This window comes from Antechinus flavipes, chromosome 3, assembly GCF_016432865.1.
Source record: "Antechinus flavipes isolate AdamAnt ecotype Samford, QLD, Australia chromosome 3, AdamAnt_v2, whole genome shotgun sequence".
Taxonomy (NCBI): Eukaryota; Metazoa; Chordata; class Mammalia; order Dasyuromorphia; family Dasyuridae; genus Antechinus; species Antechinus flavipes.
In genome coordinates, this window is record NC_067400.1 from 453222060 (window position 1) to 453243551 (window position 21492).

At 36.3% G+C, this 21492-nt stretch overlaps 1 protein-coding gene across 1 annotated transcript in view; it reads right to left on the reverse strand.

Annotated features, from left to right (window-relative positions):
• The window catches only part of LOC127557314 (WD repeat-containing protein 49-like), a 71815-nt gene that overhangs the window by 7604 nt on the left and 42719 nt on the right, over positions 1-21492 (reverse strand). The window contains exons 8-16 of the mRNA XM_051990678.1: positions 21290-21349; positions 16932-17097; positions 14528-14533; positions 13505-13594; positions 10042-10100; positions 9633-9774; positions 6937-6976; positions 5254-5342; positions 2556-2746 (exon numbers count right to left, since the gene is read on the reverse strand). Coding sequence (XP_051846638.1) covers positions 2556-2746; positions 5254-5342; positions 6937-6976; positions 9633-9774; positions 10042-10100; positions 13505-13594; positions 14528-14533; positions 16932-17097; positions 21290-21349 — 843 coding nt within the window. The remainder of the gene's footprint in view (positions 1-2555; positions 2747-5253; positions 5343-6936; positions 6977-9632; positions 9775-10041; positions 10101-13504; positions 13595-14527; positions 14534-16931; positions 17098-21289; positions 21350-21492) is intronic.

Genomic DNA, 21492 nt, shown 5'->3' on the forward strand with positions numbered 1-21492 from the left:
GAGAAGACAGCTTAAGCTTGGCATTATCAAGGGCGCAATGTATCTGATGAGTTGGGTAGATTTTCTTAAGCTTTGCTTCCTCAGTAACTTTATTTCCTATTTTGGCCACGTTTTGGGCTCCTGACAGAAACACACAATCAAGGTACACTCAGTGATCTGAATTCCAGAAGGCTGCTTCACAGTGTACTCAGGAAAACTAAAGAAGCATATATATATATATATATATCACTTTGCAAACAGGGTTTCTGGTTTTAATATGCAGTACAAGTGGAGAGGACCAACAGCTTGTAAACTGACCTTCTTTGCTGTCTAGGGTTTCTTGAAATTTCTTGAAAAGCTGATATGAATTTAGACCACTAAATCTATCGAAACTCAGTTGTTCAGTTGTTTCAGTCATTTACGATTCTTTATGATTTTAGGATTTTCTTGGCAGAGATACTGGAATGATTTGCCATTTCCTTCTCCAGTTCATTTTACAAATGAAGAAACAGAGGTAAACAGGATTAAATGATTTGCCCAAAGTCACACAGCTAGGAAGTGTCTGGGGCCAGATTTTAAGTAAGAAGTTGAGTCTTCCTGACTCCAGACTTGGTGCTCTATCCACTGTGTCCGCCTAACTGCCTCATCCAAATCTAGAGCCTGCTTTAAAAATTCACACTCCCAACTTTTAGTTCTTCTATAACTAATTGACAAAATGTATAATCTTGGCACACCTTAACATTAAGATTCAGTCTATGTATACTTAATAATATATTATTTAATTCCCTGAGTCAGAGACCTTGTATTAAGTCTTCTTTGCATCCCCCACTCTGTCTAGTGAGTTCGATACCTAGATATAATATATATTAAATAAATGCTTGCCTATGGTGTGAGAACTCTATTGATGTGAGAACTCTCTTTGCCAACATGGGAACTCCTTCAACCTACTGCATGCAGATCTCAAACTATCAATAACTTATACCTTTAGACTAAAGGCTTTAACCTTTTCTGAATCATGAACTTCTTAAGTACTCTGTTGAAGCCTAGAGACCCCTTTTCAAAACTGCATTTTTAAATAATTGAAGGAAATGTTAAAAATTAATGAAAATAAACATGTCATTATTTTTGCATTTAAATTCAGGGACTCTCTGAAATCTATCCATAACTCTTTGAGGGTGGTGGAAGAAAGAGATTCTATGAACTTCTGTTTCAGGCTATTTATCTTTGAGGGATGACTGAGTCACTGCAAAGTCTGATTACATGTCAGAGGATTAGCTCTTCCTTACTCCAAGTCTAAAATTCCATTGATGTTTATTGAATTGAAAACTGAATGAATTGAGTGATTGAAAATATTCATTCTTGGTACGAGTTCCCATTTCTATATTGGTTTAACTCAGTTGATTTAACATGGTGTTAATGAGGTCAGGGTCATGAATATACTCCTGTGTAAGACTTTTAAGTTTCTTCTTCAACAGAGTAGTAGACTCTTGCTAACAATCTCACCAGGCAGTAAAAATTGTCATCAGGAAAACTGAGCAAAAGAATAAGAACCAATCAGTACAAATTTATCCCTAGTATGAGAAAAATGATTGGAATCATGTGAGCTATTGATGGTGGGTCAATAGTTATGCCTTTGTGTAGAAGCAAAATTTGTTTGGATCTATGATCCAATTGGTGAAAAGAATCTGTGCTGTAGAAATTCCCTTTAATGAAGCCTATTAGCAAGTACTTGTCACTATAGCCAATTATAACTTAATGTGGATGTTCTGAAGACCTCCTGTGGCAGGGCTTCCCATGGCCCTGCCCCTTCTGGGGCTCGGCAGCCTTAAAGCCCACAGGTGAATCTAAACTGCTGCTGGCACCTGCAATTTGCCTATTTGAATTTACCTAAAGTGAAAACCATCTTGTTAATAGTATTGGAGTTGCCTGGGAGAACTGAAAGTTAAATGATTAGTTCATAGTGAGTACATGTCAGAGGCAGAACATAAATTCAAGTCTTCCTGATAGCAATGTAAATTTCCTCTATGTGTCTGTCTCTTTAAAGGAGTGAGATAGTGGTTGAGGGAAGAGTTGCTTATATTAAAATTTTTACTTGGATCTGTAGGTCCTGCATAAAATTTTTTTCAGATGTGTAATTTATAATAATCATAAATATTGCAACTGCTAGGTGACATACTAGCATTTTTCTGGGGTCAGGAGGACCTGAGTTCAAATCTGGCCTCATACTTACTAGCTGTGTGACCTTGGGCAAGGTACTTAATCCCAATTGCCTCCAAATAAGTAAATAAATATTTACATAGCATTTTGAGGTTTATTTTATACATCTATTATCTTATTTGATTCTCAAAATAAACCTGTGACATAAATGGTATTTTTAATCTTATTTTACAGATAGGGAAACTTATTGGATTAAATGACTTGCCCAGAATCACACAACTAGTCAATGTCTGAGATAGAATTTGAACTCACAGTCCAGTATTCCACCAACTAACCATTTTCTGTGATATAATACTAATTATAAGGTTGATTATAATTAGTGAAGTGAAGACAAAAAGCCTGGAAGTTTGAGGACCAACCTTAGCACTGGATTTCTCCTGAATTATTTTGTCTTCCTCCAGGTGATTAATTTGTAAAGTTGAAATATCTTCTGCTAAAATTTGGTGGACTGGCATACTCTGTGGATCCATCAGGACTTCATAGGGTACCATAGGATGTTTCCAGGAGGCAGATGTAAAAACATCCCAGAGCTCACTCTGCCCAAAAGTCCCTAAGAGAAAGAAATCTCATTGAATAAGATGACAGGAAATTATCTACTCTTTAATTATAGAAGGCTCAGTGCTAAGATCCCATGTGCCTCCTTTATAATCCATTAAGATTCATTATTTGACCACACTGAAGTTCAGCATATGTGCTTCTGTATGAAAAAAAAAAATCCCCCCCCCCAAAATAGTCTAAGAACACCATCATAGTACACTTCACTTACAGATCAAGTCTTTCAACATGTCTGCTGAATAACTATAGCATTGATGTAGTAGAACAGAACAAAGGCAGGACATCAGGAGAGCCCAGTACTAGTCCTTTCTCTGCCACTCATATGTCACTTAACCTCTCAGCATGTTAGTGTCTCATCTGTAAAAAGGGAATGATAAATGAGCTTGTTTGCCTTATAGGATTGATACAAGGCTCATACAAGGTGATGATTGTGAAGTTGCTTTGCAAACTACAAAGTGCTACAAAGATATGTGATTATGGTTATTTTCAGTGAGATATGATAATGACAGGTGTAGTCGTTGCCTTATGGGTCATGCAGCCAGATAACAGTGAGATGGATCTGAAGTCATGAAAATCTGAATTCAAATATGACCTCAGATACTTACTAGATGTATGATCCTGAGCAAGTCACTTAACCTTGTTTTCTTCATCTATTAAAATGTGGATAATAATAGCACCCCTCTCCCAAAGTTGTTGTGAAGATCAAATGAAACAATATTTATAATGCCTTTAGCACAATGCCTAGCACATAGTAGGCACTATATAAATGCTAACTATTAATAAAGGAAACAAGATAATCTACTTTCAACATGCACACAGATCTTCCACACCAAAGAGTTAGCATATTTAATTTACCTTGATCACACCATTCTCTTTTCTACCTCCATACCTTTGTATCTTTTTTATGCTCTCATCTTGCCTATAACATTGCATTATTTCTATATATGTATGTGTTTTCTCTCAATTCCATGAAGAAATTTTATTTGGTTTTGTACCTAGCACAATACATGTAGCAAGAATTTAAATATTTCCTAACTTAAATACTATAGTAATTAGGTCAATTATTGTGTATATTTGAAAAGGGGTAGAGTTAAGTAAGAAAATCTTCCTAGAGAACAAACTCCTAAGAAATTAACGAAAAGAAGAATGTGACTTATGCCATACATTTGTAAAAATATGAGGAAAGATTCTAAGGAAAACAAGAAGCAAGCTAGGAAGCAAAAGAATTTGAACTTGGGCATAAAAATGAGAGTAAATATGCAGAGCTGTAACAAGTCACTATGGCAATTGAGACAAAGACTCAAAATTATCTCAGGGACAAGCAGCATAGAAAGGTACCTTTCAAATGAACTTTAAGACAAAATTCATTTGGGAGTGTGAAATTACTTAGAAAGAGATTTCAACATCAGATTCAGATAGATGGTACAATGGATAGAGAGCTAGACCTGGAGTGAGGAAGGCTTTGAATTCAAATCCAATTTTAGACAGTTACTAGCTATGTGATGCTGAACATGTCACTTAGCCTTTGTCTGCCTCAGTTTCCTCATCTATAAAATGGGAATAAAAAGAATATCTACCTGATTGCTGAGAGGATCAAATTATTTGTAAATCTTAAAGTTTTATATAAATGCTATTTGATACTATTATTTTTGTTGTTGTTACTCCAGGACACCACCTCATGGGAAGCAAGGTATACAGAGATGGAGGATTCAAGATACCAAAAGACACTTTTTGGGAAGTTGCAGCTTAGTTGGGAAGGCCAGCTCTGGGGAATGCAGCAGAGTGGTGCTGGGTTGTTGAGGAGATCACCTAGGAGTTTTGATAATCAGTTTCTAAGCTCATTGAAGAATCTTATGTGCTGTCAATGTCATCTCAATTTCAGCACCCATGGGCAAAGTCCCAGTAGACCCACCTTAGTTATGGTTCTGCAGATTACTGAAAACTACCATTATTAATTTTAAATCTATAACTCCTTGTCTACTTTGAAGATGTTTCAGATTAGCTGAAATAGCAACAAATATTTACTAAGTGCTCCCCCTATCTATATTGTGATAGATTTTAGAAGATATTCAAAGATGAAAGAAGGAACTTATACAATAATGGAGGAGGAGGTGACATATATACACAAATAAAGATGATACAGTATAAAATATAATTTGGCAAAGAAGTAATCAAGTCAAAATTTCAAAAGTTTTCATCAGAGATATCAACTCCCCAAATAAGATAATGGTTTTAATAAGATGTTTTCTTAGGTTCTTTCTAGGTTTCAAATATTGTTATCTGCAAAAATATAATTCCCAACAAAATTTATCACTATCAGTCTAGCTGGATTTCTCAGTTTAACAGTCCAAAGGATTTCCAATTTGGCCAGGTGGAGTTAGATATTTTTTCCCCAGGAAATGATTTCCTTGGGTCATTTTTTATTCTTCTTCTAGGAAAGAATGTATGTGTCTTCCACACTAAACCTGATCTTCTGCATAGGTAGGTGTGGAAATTCCATACCTATATACTCTCCATCCATGCTCCAAAGACGAACTGTACAGTCAACGGAGGAAGACAATAGAACCTTTTCTTTCTCTATCAGCTCTAAACTAATGAAGCAAAAGAAAACAGAGATAAATTCATTACAAGAAAAGAGAATGATTTTCTAGGATAATGACAGTCAACTAAATTGGACTGAGAATCAGAGGATCATAGAGTCAATAAGTCAATAGCCCTTTAGCAATAACTATAACAATAATCGTGGTTGAAACAAAAATAATGCTTTAAGCTTTGAAAAATGTTTTTCATACATAATCACACATGAGTCTCCAAGGACCCCTGTGAAGTAGGCATCCATTAAAGTTGTCATTACCTCCACTTAACAGATAAGGAAATGGAAGTCCAGAGAGATTAAGAGATTTGTCCATGTTCATACACAGTTAATATATCCCATAATACAAAGAAACATAAGCCACAAGTAGTTTCTTAAATTGTGCAATTGGCTTCTTTTAGTATCTCCTAGGACACTTCTTCCTCCAATTATATCCTGACCTCAAATTTCAAATGATCAAGAAAAGTACACCACAAACAGACTATAGTTGTTAGCCAAGAAATGGTCTTCTTGTTCAGTGGAAAAAATCCAGAATTGGAAATTAGTTAAAATTTTGCCACTGACTCTTTGTATAATTCAACAAATTTCATATAGCAAACATTTATTAAATATCTTCTTCATTCGAATACTATAAGATAGTAGGGAATACAAATGTTCCCAAGGAGATTAACATCAAATAAGAGAGATAAGACAAATCACTTAAAATGTCCAAGGTTAAAATGAGATAATATTTATAACACATTTTGTAAACATTCAAGTGCTACATAAATACTAGATATTACTACTATTACTACTTCTACTATTGCTACAGTAGTAGCTACTACTGCTGCTGCTACTACTCCTACAACAACTATTCCTCCTATTCCTTTGCCAATTACTACTACTGCTACAACAATTATTAGTACTATTACTACTATTATTACCACCACCACCATCAAATATCTACTCATTCAGAGTGAGTCAGGGAGATAAAGTACATGGTTAAACAAGAAATTTTAATATAAAGAAAAGTTTATGTCAATTTCTTTATCAGAAAAATAAAAGCTATCCCCCCTGTTAGTTTGTTTCTGTTATTCAGTTCTTTCCAACTCTTCTTGACTTCATTTGGGATTTTCTTAGCAAAGATACTGGAACAGTTTGCCATTTTCTTTCCCTGCTCATTTTATAGGTGAAGAAATTAAGGCAAACAGGGTTAAGTGATGTGCCCAGGGATCATATAGTATCTGAGGTCACATTTGAATTCAAGTCTTCCTGACTCCAGCTTCAGTGCTCTAGCCACTGTACCACCAAACTGCTCTTCCCACAAGCAGAGATTTTGAAATGATAAGTAAGAGAAAAGCTGGAACCATTCCTTTAGCTGCTAACTTGTTGGTGCAGTAATTAGAGCAATGTGTCCATTGTAAAATGTGGATAATAATGGCACCTACCTCCCAGGATTGTTGTTAGGATCAAATTAGGTACTATTTATAAAGGACTTATCACAGTATCTAGCACACCTAGTAATCACTTAATAAATGTATGTTTCCTTTCCCTCCTTGTAACAATAGGATATTATTTTCTCCAGCTTTTCTAAACTCCACATAGATACTCACCAAGTGACTGCATTAACGTGGGCTCTCCAGATCTTGACATCTGTAGCAATATAAAGAATATATCTATATAAAATCCTATCATTTTATTTATTTCTTATTATAATTATCACATGTGGTCATTTCATATGCTTCATTGTTGGTTCTAAAGGCAAAGAAAAATGGAAGTAAAATCTGGACAAAATAAAAAGAGCAGAATGACAGAAAGATCCAGTTTCATAGCAGCTCTTTTAGAGAAGATTTAGACTCACACGGACTGAAGGTCTAGTCAAGCCTTCCCCAAGGGCATCATGATCAGAAACAATAATCATAATTTCCCAAGTACACTTTCTGGGCTGAGACTCTGAAATTCAGGGTCCATCCATGAGAAGAGCTTAGGGCCAATAACCTAGGATTCCTGGACCATATTTAAATAGTTACTCTGAATCTGCAGGACTTGGTCAAAACCAAATAAGTATATAGGGGGAATGGGCAAGGGGATAAGGGCAGGGATCAGGCAAATGATAAAATTCTCCTACATTCTCTTCATTTGACTTTTTTTTTTTTTTTTTTTTTTGGTGTGTGTGCTTTATACAAAACACATAGCAATGAGGTCAGAGAGACACAAAGAAGTATGCAAGAAATCTCATGCTCTCAAGATGCTCAAATTCTAATTCTGTTCAATGATGGATTTTTTTTCATTACACATTGTCATTTAATAAAAATTTCTATTTCAAAAATAATCTTGGAAATAGCCATATGCCTGGGGTGAGTGAGGGTGAATGACAGAAAAAAAAGGCAGATTTCTAAATTCTAATTTGAATAAATATCAGGGATGGTCCCTAAATTACATAATTGGATAAAAAGTGAAATAAATAGAACTGGGGAAATAATAATTACAATGGTTAAAACTATATATATTTAAACAAAATAAAACAATAAACTTTAATTATAGTAACAAAGTTTGGGCCTAAACAAATTTAGAAAATGTGCCTTCCTCCTTTCTTTGGAGAGGTGAGAGACTACTGTTATAGTGCATAACATACACCATCAAACTTAGTTAATGCATTGGTTAATTTTGCTGAACTTCTTCCCTCTCACGCCTTTCTTTTTCTATCATTTCTGAGAATAGATATTTATATAGGAGAGGGGAAAAGATATATTTGGAAATGAAGATTATATAAAAATCAAATATTAGTAAAAACTTATCAAAAACACTATGAATAGTTTCCTTGAAGAAAAGAGAATTGGAAAAGAAAAGAGGAAGATAGGAATGGCAATTATCTGCAAGAGAGAAGGTCTGAAATTCAATGTTCTCATCTCTGACCTGGTTTATTGCAATAGATTTCTTTCTTTTTTTAATAATTATAACTTTTTATTGACAGAACTCATGCCTGGGTAATTTTTTTTTTTTTACAATATTATTCCTTGTACTCACTTCTGTTCCGACTTTTCCTCTCCCTCCTTCCACTCCCTCCCCCAGATGGCAAGCAGTCCTACATGTGTTAAATATCTCACAGTATATCCTAGATACAATATATGTGTGCAGAACCGAACAGTTCTCTTGTTGCACAGAAAGAATTGGATTCAGAAGGTAAAAAATAACCTGGGAAGAAAAACAAAAATTCAAATAGTTTACATTCATTTCCCAGTGTTCTTTCTTTAGGTGTAGCTGCTTCTGTCCATCTATTGCAATAGATTTCTAATTAGATTCCTTGCCTTGTCTCTTCACATTTTACTATGTCCTCCACTCAGCTGACAAAGTGATTTTCCTGGAGTGCAGGTCTCACTATGTCACTGCACCCTCCCCACAATTCAATAAATTTCTTTGACTCCTTATTATCTTCAGGATCAAATATAAAGTTTTCTTTTGGACTTTTAAAGCCCTTCATAACCTGCCCCCTTTTTACCTTTCCAGTCTTTTTATACTTTACTCCATTCCCTATAACTTTGATTTAGCTATGTGGTCTAATTGTTATTGTTTGTAACACTCCATCTCTGATCACCATGCTTTTGCAATAGTTGTCCTCCATTCCTCCAATGCATTCCCTCCTCATTCATCTTGGCTTCCTTCAAGACTCAGCTCAAATATAACCTTCTGCAGAAGGCATTTCTAGCTCCCCTCCTTCTGGCTGTTAGTCTCTTCCTTTCTGAAGTCACCTCTATCCATATTTTGTCAGTTCTTAGATATTTACATGTTGTCTTCTAATTAGACAGGGAAGAAACCATGTTTTTGCTATCTTTGAATCTCGAGGACTGGAACATAAAGAAGACTTAATAACTACTTCTTGACTGACTGATAATCTGCTATTTCCTTTCAAAAACTACTTGGACCAGACAAGTCCAATAAACTCAGGCAGGAAAATGCCATCCACATCTCAAGAGAGAACTATGAAGACTGAATGTGGATTTAAGCATAGTATTTGTAATTGTTTGTTTCTCATTTTTTCCCCTTTTAGTCTGATTTTCTTATACAGCATAACAAATATGGAAAGATGTTCAAAATGATTGTATATGTATAATCATACTTGCTGTCTTGGGGAAGGGACAACAGAGGGAGGTAGAAAAATTTGGAACATAAAATCTTATAAAATGAATGTTGTAAACTATCTTTACATGCATTTGGAAAAATAAAAAAAAATCTATTAAAAAAAACTACTTGGACCATAATATTCTTTTTTTTTAAAATAAGATTGCTGGAAAAAAAGTAAAAGCCCTACTTTTGGGTGGTTCTTGCTCAGGTCCCTCAAGAGCATAGTCCTTGATGTCATAGGTATACACGTAACCCTGGTGGTCTGCCACATAGGCGCAGGTATCTATTGTCGTCACCACAATGCTACTGATCTGGGATTTTCCTCTGGACTAGAATGAATACAAACACATGGTGCTTACTAAAAGACTGTTCATTTTTACCAAACACTGACATATTAAAGCTTTCTGAAACCACTTAAATAATAACTCATTGCTATGTCTGTATAAGTGCTGGAGAATCAGGAAAAATACTTTGAAGCTCAAATAAAGCAAATAGTCTATGGCCTCCTGAAGGCTATTAAAATCCAGGCAATTCCAATTTTTTTTAAAATTCTGATTTAAAAAAAATTTTTTTTAAAATGGTTTTGTCTAACTTACAGGTATGAAGCTGGCTAAGAGCTGAGCCCCACTGAATAGACTCCAGAAGATAACAGAACCTGTGACAGAAGAGAAATAAAAAATGTTAGATGAATTTTTATGAGTTTATATAGGATAACTCTAGGGTGAGCAAGCATGGCACACTGGGCAGAGTCAAAATTTCACAGTTAAGATCTGTGTTCAAATCTTGTCTCAGACTTTCTAGCTCTGTGGGCCTGAATAAGCCACTTAAACCCCTCTCAACCTCTGGTAACTCTAAAACCATTAATTATAGACAGGCTCCAATCTATAGAAGAGGAAATTAGTTCTCTCCCATGTGGATGAAATTCCATGTCCTTGACTTAGTGGAATACCCCCTTTCATTGCATGGCACAGTTCACAGAGTGTCTTGTTATTCTCTCAGAGGATCCTCACTGTGGTTCTATAAGGTAGGTATTATAATTTACATATCATTTTAGAGATGAGCAAATGGGAGCTTGGAGGGCATAAACATCTGACTATAGCTAGTACATTAGATAGCTAATACACAACAAAGCTCTTTCTAGAACTCAGGTCTCCTGATTCTTTCCTCATCTAGGGTGCTTTACCCTCATGTGATTATTGAGTTCCTACAAGAGATTATTATGAATAAATAATACCTGGGCTTTACCAGTCCCTAAAAAGCTTATATCCTAATAAATCAAGATGGAGAAGGACCTCCTTTGTATTTTTGGTTTATGTTGTAATTTTTCTTTTTTTAATAAATAGAACTGGAGTATAGACAAGCTCTTTATCAGTCATGATATGAAATTCTAAATCTCTTATCCCTAACCCTCACTCTTAAATATCTTGGTGCTTTTTGTTACTGTAGGCTACTACAGAAAAACTCACTTATCTATATAACTATATCATATATATGACATCTATCTATATCATTTATATATAAGTACATATGTACATATATTTATGTATGTATATACACATATGTACAGGTATACTCAGATGTATATATATGTGAATATATATATATATATATATATATATATATATATATATATATATATAAATATACTCATGTATGTTATCCCTTCACATTATGTTTTTTCCATCTCAAGTTGTCATAGGAAACTAAATGGGAATTTGGGGGGACTTTTGTGTAAGTCATGTGAAGACAAGTAGGTGACAAAGAGCCTATAATCAAATAATAACCCAAATTTTACAATGAGTTACTGTAAACACCCAATAAGAGAAAAAGAAAAAAAGTACAAAGGGAGCGACAACAAATTTTACATGGATTTTCCAGGTCTAGAAATACCATACCCTTAATCCCTTTGACATGGAAGGAATACCTGTACCCCTACACGTATCTATCTGTCTATCTATCTATCTATTCATTTATTCACTCACTCATTTATTTATTCATTCATGCATATCACAAACATTCTCCAGATGGTTTAGTTCAATTGTAAATCTTGGAATCAAACACTAAGCACTTACTAAATACTTAGTATTATCTAGTCACTGCTTGACAAAAGTGAAACAATCCCTGCCCTTGAGAAACTTCCAATCTACTTAGGGGAGGCAATGTACACATGTAAAAGTATAATAAAAATATACAGACTATCTCAAGTTGCAGTTTTAAGTAGTAACTGAAATAAGAGTTTTGGAATACTGTATATAAGAGAGGTATAAGGTAATATACCTTATGTTGATAATGGAGATATCAGAAAAGGCTTCCTTAAGACAACTTTATGGAGGTTGTTCAAGCTACTCCTTGAAGAAAGTTAGGCATTATAAGAGACAGAGAAAAGAAAGGAGGAAATTCCAGACATGGAGAGATGGAGTGTCATATAAAAGTCAGAAAGACAGTTTTGTTAGATTGTAGAATATGTGAAGGGTAAAAGCCCCAGAAGGTAGGATGAGCACATGTAATGAATGATTTTAAATGCCAAACAAGAGTTATAATTTATACCTACAGGTAATAGAGAACCACTAGAGCTTAGTAAGTAGGGGAATGCTAAAATCTGACATGCATGTTAAAAAAAATCATTTTGGCACATGTGAGATGGTGGGTTGGAGAGGGAAAGGCAGGAGACTTTAGGAGGAGAATTAAAGGTGAAGGCAACTCAAAGGCAAGGGTAGGTATAAGGAGCATATTTTCCATAATAATTCAGGCACAGGAAGTGACATAAAGGATATAATTCAGGAAATGTATGTTGGGAAAAGAGCTGAGTTGATCGCATATTGCATACAAGAGATAATAGATGGGCACCATGGATGCTGAACTGGCTTCCATAGGGTGGAAAAGAACTAGAGGAGAGCCTCCAGCACTTTGGGTATTGAGCGAGTATTACACAGGATGAAAGGCTTAGAGGAGTGGCCATTTTACTATTGGAAGGCAAGTGTTGACATATACTCCCAATTAATCAGGATATGTTTCTAGAAGGAGATAAATTCTGCAATAAGCTTCAGGTTGAAGCATATAAGATTGGGATTAATTACTTGACATTAGTTTATTTTGACAGTTTCTTACATAAATGAGCTTTGCAGTTGTGTTCCAGAAATGATGGTATGCTTTTAATTTTTTTATCACTAATCATTTTACTTCCTCTGTCTGGATCTTAGTTTCTTCATCTGTTAGATGAAGATACTAGGACAAGATTTCTAAGGTTCCTTCCAGCTCTAGCATTCTATCACTTTGTATTTCAAATGGAGAGCTTGCCCTCCAAAGTTTCTTCTTCCTAAAGAAATCCTCTGAAGAAGCTTTGACACTAATTAGCTTTTATTTAGGGTTTTATTTATCAGTTTTTCTAAATCAGGCGCAATCCCAACCCTGACACATGTTCAGGATTTAGCTAGTCATTTTTTACCCTCATGCTACATAAAAAATTCTCTCCTCTTTTTAGGATAAGAACTGTTCTTCCCAATTCAAGTTGGGCAGAAATGCTACAGAGCAGGGATTATCTCTGGCATATACAATTTGTGCCTTGACCAGAATCTCCAGCCCTAAGCTCTCCCATTATCGCCAAGACAAAGAACCATGATACCTTGTTACTTGCCTCTTTTATGTTTACTCCTCAGGATACTTTTGGTCCTCTTGTCACATCTTTCTCTCTGTAAGGCTGCCTTTTATGCTATACAACTTGGTATTCAATTCACTCTGTCCCTGCCCAAGGATAACTGGAAGATAGATATATGGTTCCAAGGCAATTGGACTTGTTCATTAAGAGACATTTGATGTGAAGATATTTGTCATGTGAACAGGTCCCTAGAATTAACGATCTTCTTTCTGTTAATAGAGGAATCTAGCCAGCCATGATTCCATCAAAATAGGATGGGCCATAGCAGGAAATCAGGTTGGATCTAAGATTCAGGGCTGTTCCTTATAAAATGTATGTTTGTTAAAGTGTCTTTGGTAAACTGCTCCAAAAAAATCAATTTATAAGAGAAACACAGCTATATTGATGACAATTTCTGTTCTTACCTTGGGGCCCATTGGAAATGAGAGAAGCAGCTGTTGATTCAAATTTGGCTGCACGGGTCTTTAGGAATGTGAGATGAGAAACACTTCTGTCTGTAACACAAGAGAGGGAGAAAGATATTGAACATATACATCTGTCTGTAAACAGAATTGCTTCCAGGATTACCTCCTATAAATACAATAGCTTATAAAGCTGAGGAATGGTTCCTTTTCCAATGCTGACTGATCTAACAGTCTAACCAATAGTTATTTGCCTAGCAACCATGGGCTAGAGCCAAAATATGAATGTGCTAATGTGCAAAATTAGGCATTCCTGGTCCCACTATTACCATCTTCAGTCCCTTTGAGGAGGTTCCAGTATTGGACAATTATAATTTCCTTGGATCTTCTCTTCCTTCAATGGAAAAAAGGGATAGAATTCAAGGGATACTATAATCAGTAGTTGAATTAATGTTCAATACAAAAGATGGAAATTCTTCAGGCTTTTCAAATCTCTTTTTCAAGAATGAAAATGGGACTGAAATTGCTCTGGTTGGTCTCAGATGGCAGAAGTAGGAGCAACGAACCAAAGCTTCAGGAAGGCAGATTTGGGCTCCATGTTCAAAAGTGATATGAGATGCCTTCAAAGGAGGTGGGTTTTCTATCATCAAAGGTCTTCAAGCATATTGGAGATGTTGAACCCTGTTTGGGTATGAGTTGAATTAGAGACAGAGATCCCTTACAAATTTGTGATTTCCTGAGATCCTGGTTAATGAATAAGGACTGGGATACTTTCACAGATTATAAATTGCTTTAGAGGGACCTGGATAAGGCCCATCTTGATTTGGATGCTTTTGTTTTTCTATAAATAAAAACAATGATAAAAGCAAATTCCAATTTCAAAAGTCTCTTTCCTCAAAACAAGTCTCTAATTTGGGTAATGCAAATATTATTTTTACCTTGCAAATGAAGAAACTGAAACTCTGGAAAGGTTACATGACTTGCCATGATCATTTGTTTAGTGAGTAGCAGAGCTGACTCTCAAACCAGGTCCTGGGACTCCATATCCAATGTCTAATTCACTATACCATAATCTGATTGGCTTGGGACCCATGATAAGGCCTTCAAAATCTTACACCTGAGGATTCTTTGATAGGAAGAGAACTAGTCATGGGAAGGGAAATTTAGGGAATGATAGCAAGCATTTATTAAGACCTTACTCTGCTCAGCGTTTTATAATTATTATATTTGGTCATCAGAACAACACTATAAGGTGAGCACTATTATTATCTTCATTATACGGATGAGGAAATTAAGCCAGATAGGCTGTGTTCATATATAGGATTACATATAGCAAATGTCTGAGGCTAGATTTGAACTCAGGTCCTTATGGCTCCAAGTCTAGCATTATGTACCATGCTATCTAGCTATATTGTCACCCCCATTTGATTAACAACTGTCATATTTTTTTTTCTTTTTCTCAGTTTTTTTTAAAAACTAATTTGAGTTTTCTAATGAGTCAGTACTCTGACTGTTCACAGCTTACTCAGGGATAACTCCCACATCAATAACAAGTCTTTTCCTGTTTGTTAGTATAATATTAAGTATAATGCATGACTATATTATCACTTTAGTAGAGTGTTGGTTAATAGAAGATGGGGGTTTAGAACATTGGTCCACCCAGGGAAGGTGAAACTAATATGGTATAGCATGAGTTGGGGGAAGAAAGTATTAAACAAATGGGCCTCTACTAATGAGAGATCTTAAGGGGCAGGGCAGTCTAAAATAGAATGCAGCAAATACTGAAGACAAATTTCACCTACTTCACAACAGTGTTAATAACTCTTTCTCTTTTGAGGCTTTTCTCCCCTTGTGTTTTATTATCTAATATAATTTTAGCAATAATATAATAATTCATATTTCTTCATTGCTATAAGCTTTATATACCACTTTCCTTACAACAGCATTGGGAAATAGGTCTTGTAAAGCTATTTTTTATACATGAAGGAAACTCGGAGAGATGAAATAACTCCAAGGTGACTCAGGTAATAAATGGCAAGGTCAGGACTACAAGCCAGATCTCTGTACTTTAGAGGCAGTGACATTTTTTAAAATCTCCATTAAATTTATGAATTTTGTCTTCTCCCTGACAGCTACTGTTGCCAGGTATGGGCTGTCAGTCATTCCGTGAACAAGCACTTATTAGGAAGTTGCTATGTACTAGACATCATGCTATGTGCTAGGGATACAAAAAAAAGGGCAAAAAACAGTCCCTGTTTTCAAGGAACTCCCATTTTAATGGGGGAGAAAACACACAACTATTTTCTAGAATTTGAGCTAAGATTTAAAGAAAGCCAGGAAAGCCAGGAGATAGAGATGAGGAAGGAGAACTTTCTAACAATGGAAAATAGCTGGTGAAAATTCCTGAAATTAGAAGATAAGCTTGTATAAGGAACAGCAAGGAGGCCAGTGCCACCATATTAGAGTGTGGAGGGGATGAAGGAGTAAGAAGACTGAAAAAATAGGAGGGACGAGATTATAAAGAGCTTTCAAAGCCAAACAAAAGACTTTATATTTGATCCTGGAGGATAATAGGGAACCACCGAAACTTATTGGATGTGTGTGTGTGTGTGTGTGTGTGTGTGTGTGTGTGTGTGACAGAGAGAAGGAGAAGGAAGAAGAGGAGGAGGAGAAAAGAGGAAAAGAGAAAGGAGGAGGAAAATGAGGAGGAAGAAAAAGAGGAGGAGAAGAAGGAGGAGGAGAGAGAAAAAAAGAGAGGGGAGAGAGAGAGAGAAAGAGAGAGAGAGAGAGTCAGATCTTCACTCCAAGACAATCACTTTGACCACTGAGTGGATGATGGACTGATGTGAGGAAAGATATGAAGTAGAGAGAATGACCAGCAGGCTATTACAATTGTCCAGGTGTGAGGTAATGAGGGTCTACACAAGGGTGGTTGCAAGTATCAGAAAAGGTTCTATTTCAGAGATATTGTGGAGGTAGAATTAAAAAGACTTGGCAACAGATTGGGTATAGGGAATGAAAGAAAGAAAATGAAGATGACTCTCAGATTGGAAATTTATGTAAGTAGGAGAATGGTAGTATTATCGACAGTCTGAGGAAGTTGACTGGCCTCAACCAGCAACTTTGATCCAAATCTGAATCTTAAGAGATAGCTAGTTGGTTCAGTGAATAGACCACCAGACCTGGAGGCAGGAAGACCTGAATTCAAATCTGATCTTAGACACTTCCTAGTTGTATGCCTTGGATGAGTCATTTAACTTCTCCCATCTCAATTCTATCACTTATTAGATGGAAAGAGTGATAATAACATAGGGTTATTTTGAAGATCAAATGAGATAAGAAATATAAAGTTCCCAATAAAACCTTAAAGCACTGTATAAATCCTGGTATCATCTTATATTCAAACACCAAGCTTTGCTCTTAAACATACCTTCTGAGTCTTCGGAGCAGGGAGTAGGGACAGGTATGTTTAGCTTACAATAAATGTGTCCTGAGACCATATTCCAAATGATAATTTCTCCATCATAACTAGAGGTAGCAAGAAGAGAAGGTGGGCACTGAGCCACACATAAAATATCATCCTTATGTCCCCGGATCTATAAGAATAGGTAGAAGACATAAAAAGTGAGACTGAGCAAACAGTCCATCAATCCATAGACATTTATGAAGTGCCTACTATGTGCTATGTCCTGTGCTAAGTACTAGGGCTACAAAAAGAGGCCATATAGAAGACATTCGAGAAGATCTCCCTTTACAACTAGCCATATGTTAAGACAATAATTTTACGTTAGAGGCAACTTGGTATGAGGGAAAGAGGATTGGAATTGGTCTCACAGCATCTTAATTTAACACCAGTATCTCTGGGCATGGAGATGGTCTTGAGGGACCTTTGAGCATGATCAGTTTGCTTAAGTGGAATCTATAAAGATCCCTACCATGGGGAGGAGGGGGAGGGAGTGAGGGCAACTTCCTTTTATTGGCTGTCCATATAAGCTTTAAAATGGTAAGACTAAACCATTTATCTTTTCCATCTTTTTTTTTTTTTTTGCTATATTCTTTTGAGCAACTTGTATTTACTTCTCCCAGCATAGATGCCATGAACTGAATGACTAGGAGGGGAAAGGAATATTTTTTCTATACTTCCTCTTTTTTATCCCTGTTCCAAGAAATGGACTTGGGGATATTGATGTTTGATGGTATTTGTTCTCAGTTTCAAGTCAAATAGGCAATCATCAAAGACCTATGAGTTTGAACCATGATGATCTGGGAGTCACTGGGGAAGGAAGATCATACTTCCAGGTTGGGGGAGTTAAGTTCTTACATTTGTGTTAATTTCTTTTAGTATATACTCCTTTGTAAAAAAGGTTCTATGTTATATGTGGGAACTGAATGTTTTTATATTAGAGCTTGTATGCCCTGATTTGAATTCTACCTTTAGTTACTTACCTCCTACTACCTCTATAATCTTGTCACTTAACACTGCTCTGGACCTCAGTTTCTTCATTTGCAAAAATGGAGGTATATAGAGGATTTCCACAGTTCTTCCTAGTTCTAAATCCCATGATATGCCCTGATCTCACTTTTCTCATGAGGCTAACATTCTTGCCATCTCCCTCACAATGTTTGCTGACTTGTAGTATTCCCAGGGCACTTGAACTCTTTGCACAAAAAGAATGAATGGAAATGAAAACTCAGCTGCCTTCTTTTCCCCCAGCTTGGCTGTGATTTGTCTTGCAGACTGCCTCAGAGCAATATACATGGAAGTCTAAGGTGGTCCATCTTTCAGAAAGCCCTCCATCTGCATGCAAAGTCTTCTGATTACTAAATCTTTTCATCCTTCCCACCTGGTCACCACGGTGGTGAGTGCATGCTGATCAGAATTCAAATGATCTGCCCTTTTCAGAAGATGACTCTCAGGAAGCTATTAATTATCCTGGGCTGAGCCAGATGGCAGGCAGCCCTTAAGAAAGAAAAGACATTTAAAAATGATCTTCCAAGATTGTCACTGCAGAGTTGTAAAGATTTCCTATGACATCAGGTTTAAACTTTAACTTGATTTAGCTCATGTCTTCTTTTCCATTGGAGGTAAATTGAGTTAGGTTATTATATGTTAGGTTATTATGTCTCTGAAGATCTTATTGGTTCTGAAGAGACTCCAATTTTTTTCCAAATACACCAAAAGTCTACCAATGAGTGATAACTTACTGAGTATTATGATGACCAGGTGACATGTTTTGATTCATTTCTGCCACTTGTGTTTCTGTGAATGAGTGACTTTTCCTAAATGAGACTTAATTTCCTCATCTATAACATGAATGAATTGGACTTGTTGACCTCTAAAGTATATTCAGGCCTATAATTCTAGTTGGGGGTGGGAATGGAAGAGGACTGAAGAAAGAAATCTGGAAAGAAGAGATAGTTTATTTATTTCCACTCAGCTTCTACACATTTCCTTATTCCAAAGCTTCCCCCTTCTCTTCCTCTCCACCTTCCTCTTGCCCAACACAGCCCAAGGCTATATGAACAGCCATGTTTATATTCCCTGATATAACCATGACTTCATTGGACTTGAACATCCCAAAAGAAAAATTAGGCATTTGCTTCATAGTCTATGGGTCAATCTGTATTTTTCTAAGAGGCAAGGAAATGAGGGGAAAATTGGGAAGGAGAAACAGAGACAGACAGAGAGACATAGACAAAGAGAAAGAGGCAGAGACACACACACGTAGAGAGAGACTGAGAGAGAGACAGAGGCAGAGAGACAAAGAGAGAAATTTATAGGAGAAACAGAGAGAGGGAGGGAGGAAGGGAGAGAAAGAATCAGAGATAGAAAGACATATAGAGAAACAATGTGGGAGAAATAGAGACAGAGAGAGAGAGAGAGAGAGAGAGAGAGAGAGAGAGAGAGAGAGAGAGAGAGAGAGAAAGAGAGAGAGAGAGAGAGAGAGAGAGAGAAACAATATTCTGTTTTTCTGTTTTCCTTGGGACTCAGCTTAATGGTATGACATTCCTCTATGGTGGATTTCCCCTGAAAAGTAATAATTTTACCAACTGAGAGATAAAAGAAGCCTAAGAGGTGATCTACCTCATCCTTATAAAGGAGAAAACTGCAATACAAAGTTTAGTGACTGAGTCAAGGTGATACAGGTGGCAAGTAGAAAATAAGTTCCTCAAGGGCTAGTTCCATAGTGCCTAGAACAGTGCTTGACATATATTAGGTCCTTGATAAATGCTATTTGGTTGACTGAGTAGCAGAATCTCTACTGAAATCTGGCCCTCTTATTGCCAAGTTCAGGACACTTCCCACTGGACCACATTGCTCCTCCTTAGACGATCAGCATGAAGGCCATTTAACTCTTCTAGGAACTTGGGGACATTTAGAGTCCTCATGGAAATCACAAGAACTTCCTCTGGAACTGGGCTATTGTGTCATGGGGTCTAATATTTAGAATTGGAAGAGGCTTCCAACACCATCTGGGTCCAACCCCTGAGGACATTGAACTTCATAAATGTTAGAAGACTTGCCCTGGACCTCACTAATAGTAAGTGTCAAAACCAAGATTTGAACCCTCGTTTTCTAATTCTGAATCCAGTGTCATTTCCAGGATATTCTGTGACTCTAGCAAGTGAGCAGGCAGCCAACTTGAAATTCCTTTGCCCTCTAAGTTTGGACCACTGTTAAAGGGTAGAGCATTGAATTGATGCAATTGTACCCTTGCTGGGGAGCCCTGAAGTGAGTGTATATGTAGTTCCTAATTTACCTATGCCATCCTCATCATTAGCTTCTAGTTCTGTCAATCAATACAATAGATCAGTCCATTTGATTTTTATCTTACTAGGCAACAGCTCAATGTGAACAATTATGTTCAAAGATAAAATACATTTAGCAGAAGTTTCTTTTAATAATAATGTTTATCATCTGGATTTGGATGGCAAGCCACATGTAAGGAATCCTATTAAGTAAGGAATCTTAAGTAAGTCTCAGCAGCCATGTCTTTTGTGTAACTTTTTGCTGAAAACTTGAGAATGTGCTTGTAGTTATCTAATAGAATTTCAGGAAAAACATAAAGAAAGGTAGGCCATCCTTTATTGTGCATTAATCAATGAATATCCTTTATTGCAGAACTGTGTTTATCCCAGAAATCTGGCCAGTTCCTTGAGCAAACACAGTCCTCTTAAAGGAGTGAACAAAGATCCTCCTTGGTGGGCTTCTTACAGTGATGTATCCTGTATCTGGAAGGTTGCTAAGTCTTAAGAATCACGTATCAAATGAGTCTATTTAGTGTAGTGCCCTTTTTGTTCTCAGCTATAAAAACTACTTAGTGGGAAAGGACTTTGAAGATTTGGGCTAGGAAGTCTGGTACAAACTTGCCTGGAAATGCCTCTTACCCAAGACTCTGATAGCTGTGACTATCCTCCCAGCCAAGGAATTCAAATGTTAGTGCTTCCTCGAAATGGTGATGATGGATGTTGTATGTTGTTTGTTTTTTTGCTATAGTGGCCATTGTGTTAATTGTGTATTACTTTTGTGCTATAAGCTTCCTCTTCTCTTATATCTTATTTAAAATCAAGATTCTGAGCAATAATAAATTTGTACTCACCCTCTTTAAGACTGTCTGTTGAATGTAAATTCCAACTAGATTAATCTTACATACCACCACCATATCAGTGCTTCTTGGACATTTTTTCCTTTCCCAGGTGAAGTTCTAAAACTCTCTTAGACAAAGGAAGCATTCCTTTTTATTCCTACTTATTAGGGAGTGAATAAGAACACACAGTATAACTTACCAGATCATCTGGCCAATGTGGCTGAGGCTTCCAAAAGTGACGGAAGTCATGAGGAGAATCCTGCACCAAAAACAAATGATATAAATGATCTATTACTAGAATGATGAGAGTCAACACAGTTGCAAGACAGACAGAAGAATCTGCTCCACCTCCTAACTCTTTGAAATTTAGCTTCCTGAACTGGAATCTGAGTAGATACCCAT